This window comes from Branchiostoma belcheri, unplaced genomic scaffold (assembly GCF_001625305.1).
Source record: "Branchiostoma belcheri isolate BF01 breed outbred unplaced genomic scaffold, Haploidv18h27 scaffold44, whole genome shotgun sequence".
Taxonomy (NCBI): Eukaryota; Metazoa; Chordata; class Leptocardii; order Amphioxiformes; family Branchiostomatidae; genus Branchiostoma; species Branchiostoma belcheri.
The window spans coordinates 590,650-593,736 of NW_017804065.1; the positions used below are offsets into that span (position 1 = coordinate 590,650).

The window sequence follows — 3,087 nt, forward strand, 5'->3', positions numbered from 1 at the left end:
AAAAAACACTGAAAGAGTCTGATGATGATGATGAAGAAGAGGAAAGTCAGGGATGTCCAGATGATGGATTTGAAGAAAGTCCAACAATATCAGAGCGTCTTGTGGAGGTGTACTGCACAGCCATGCTACCTGAGGAGTCTCTCATTGACTCTTGTGGTGGTCTTAAGGCATGGCATGCAAAGGTCACTACGCTGCTGTCCCTTGCTGCAAAAGTGAACAGAGACACACCAATGTTCCATTTCCTAAGGCTTTGTAATGACTATGCCACAGCACTAAACCTCGCATCAGGAGAAGTCTCAGTCTTGAACAACCTCGCACAAACAGCAAAAAGTCAGGGAGACAACTGCATGAACTCACCACTGGTGTTCTCCCTAGTTGTTGAGACAGCAAGGAAGCTACTGAGTAGTGGAAAGATGTCTCCAGAACGAATGCAACAGTTCCTCTGCCTGCTCTTTGGGCGGTGCTTGGATGCAAACCCAGACACCATTCTTATTGACAGCATTCTGGATGAGTTAAGCAAGCTACCTACGGGTTCCATCAGATATGCTGGTCCAGTTCTGGATCGTATTCTCTGTTTTGAGCAGGAGAGCCATCAGACACAGTCAAACTATCATGGACATCTAGGTCTGTTCCAAGATATTATTGAGGACCAGGACCTTGCATTGGAAGAACATCCACCCCTGCAGTCCTTGAACAACTGCCTGCATTCATTGCAAATAACTTCAGGGTTTGACTCACACCTTGCTACACTTTGCAGTGACATCATCCAGGACAGATTTTTCTCCTCTATTGCCCAACATTTAGTGGAACTTGGAGAGCCCGACAACCCCCTACACGTAGCTCTGGTCAAGGCTGCAAGGGTCATAAGGGAATCCACTACTTGTGACTTGCAGTTTATCTGTTCTGTTGCATTCATCAGAGTTTTCCTAACAGAAATGGCTAAAGCCTTACAGGAAATGTTGGATACACAAAACGAAGGAGAGGAGCTGCAAATGTCAGAACACCTGCTACAGGAAGTTAACACCCAACTGTTCACTCCATCACCAAAGGAGGAGCCAACTCTATCGAGAAAGGTTTCTATGGTCTTGTTCTTTCTGAAACAGCTTCGACCAGACCATGGGTTGCTGGGATTGCGTGACCTGAGCAAAGACCTTGGCCCAATGTTGCCTGCCTTGCAAGAACTAGAATGGGAAAAGGATGAATTGGAGTCAAGGTTTTCCTTTGGTCCACTGAGGTATGCCACAGGCTATGAAGATGCAATGAAGGCTATAGCACTCCTGAAGGAGAAAGAAGATGAAGCAATGAATGCACTGATACAAAAGGCAAAGGGATGTGAAGAAACCAAATTCTCACTCTTGGCAACACTTTATGACCTGTACTTCCTAGTACGCACAGTGCGGCCAGCCCGTGACACTGAGAAAGCTGCCGCCCAGACAATGGCAAAGATCATTTCTAACTTTCCACGGCCATTCCAACAGACCCTGTTGTGCACTGTAGGAGAGCAAGACTCCAAGCTGTGTGTCTCAGAGCAGTCCAGCTTGGATGACATCCTGAAGAAATCAGTTATCATGCACCTGCTCTGTGTCCTAAGCTCCAGCCTGGCACAAAATATGAAGATACAGTCACCCTTCCAGCAGTATTTGACCAATCCAGAGAAGTTAAATGCACCTTACGTACTAGCTATTGATAACAATGGTGATGACCCACCTGAAGTGTATACAGCCACAAGCCAACAGATGTGGGATCAAAACGCTACTGTATGGTGTTGTTCCTGTGGATGTCTTGTTGCCCAGCAAAGACTTGCTCCAACATCTCATGAACAACAAACAGTGTGTCCTGTTTGCCAGTCTCCATCTGTTCCCACAAATCACCTTGATGGAAGCGAGCCTGGTAACTCCTATGTCCAAAATGTCAGCTCTGGAAGTTACTGTAACCCAGCAGACAGGGTATGTTGTTGCTAGCCCTGAAGATAGAGGAGAAAGATGGTTCACCGTTCGCCAAATGTCCCCTGCAGCATATCGTTGTTTGCACCTGTTAGTTCATGGATGCCTACTGGCTAGCCACTATGCTGAGGTCTGCAAGCCAGAACAGCTGGGAGAATTCATCTTCAAGGATCAAGACAAGGGTCAAGATGCCATCGATATTTGCACAAACTTTGTTGATGTTGATTGGAAAGCACTGGGTGCTGTTATTTCTGGTACAAGTGAGGATGTTTGCCGTCTGCTGCATTCTGTCATTCAGCATAGCTGCAGCCTGCTCAATGGATCCCACAAAGTTGGGGGAAACACTTGTAAGACTCATGAAGAAAGGGAGAAGTGGGAAGAAGAATTCTCTGCTATTGTAGATGAACTAGTCCAGACGATTCCATCATCCCTTCGAGAGCAGCAGGTTTCTTCTTTGTCTGAAGATATGGAAATTGAGCAAGGCCCCAAGTGTCTGGAAATCAAAGTAGAAGAGCTGGAAAGAGGAGTTGGTCGTCAATACCATCATGACCATGCCTTGAGGCTCTTCAGAGTAACAGAGATGAAGACATTTGAAAAGTTGCACTGTCATTTCATGAATGGTGGCAGAGATCTGCAAGATGCATACCCCTTCTTGGGATTGTTCTTTTCAATGCATGAACAGCTTCCTTACATAAAGCACCTTCATCCTCTCCTGAAGTGGACAACAATAGTCAAGTCACGACTGGGTCACAGGCTGGCTAAGGAGAAAGCAAAAGATATGAAGATGTGCGATTTCATCTATGACAGTAAACTGACAAAGCAGGAAAAGGAACGTTTGAAGAAGTCCTTCCAAGAGTTCAAGGAGGCATGGAATCAACTGCATGGCAGTGGAAAGACAGTGGACGGGAGATTTGCCAGTATGTTACCAATGCATGAAGAACGTTCCATCACACAATGCCTGCTGGACCTACAGATTCCTGACAGTCATCTCCAAACTGCCATCAGTGTGTTGTACAATCTGCAGAACAAGTTCCTCGCCAATGTTGCCAAGCTTGCTGCCACCACAACTTGCCCTGCAGTAAGCTTCTTGGTTCGAGAACAGTGTTCAAGTGTCATTCCACAAGTTTCCATCCTTGATGTTAAG

The 3,087-nt window shown here is 46.1% G+C and overlaps 1 protein-coding gene across 1 annotated transcript in view; it reads left to right on the forward strand.

Moving 5' to 3' along the window:
* LOC109478413 overlaps positions 1–3,087 on the forward strand; it is a 29,086-nt gene that overhangs the window by 20,538 nt on the left and 5,461 nt on the right. The window contains 1 exon segment of the mRNA XM_019779942.1: positions 9–107. Within this exon segment, the coding sequence (XP_019635501.1) occupies positions 9–107 (99 nt within the window).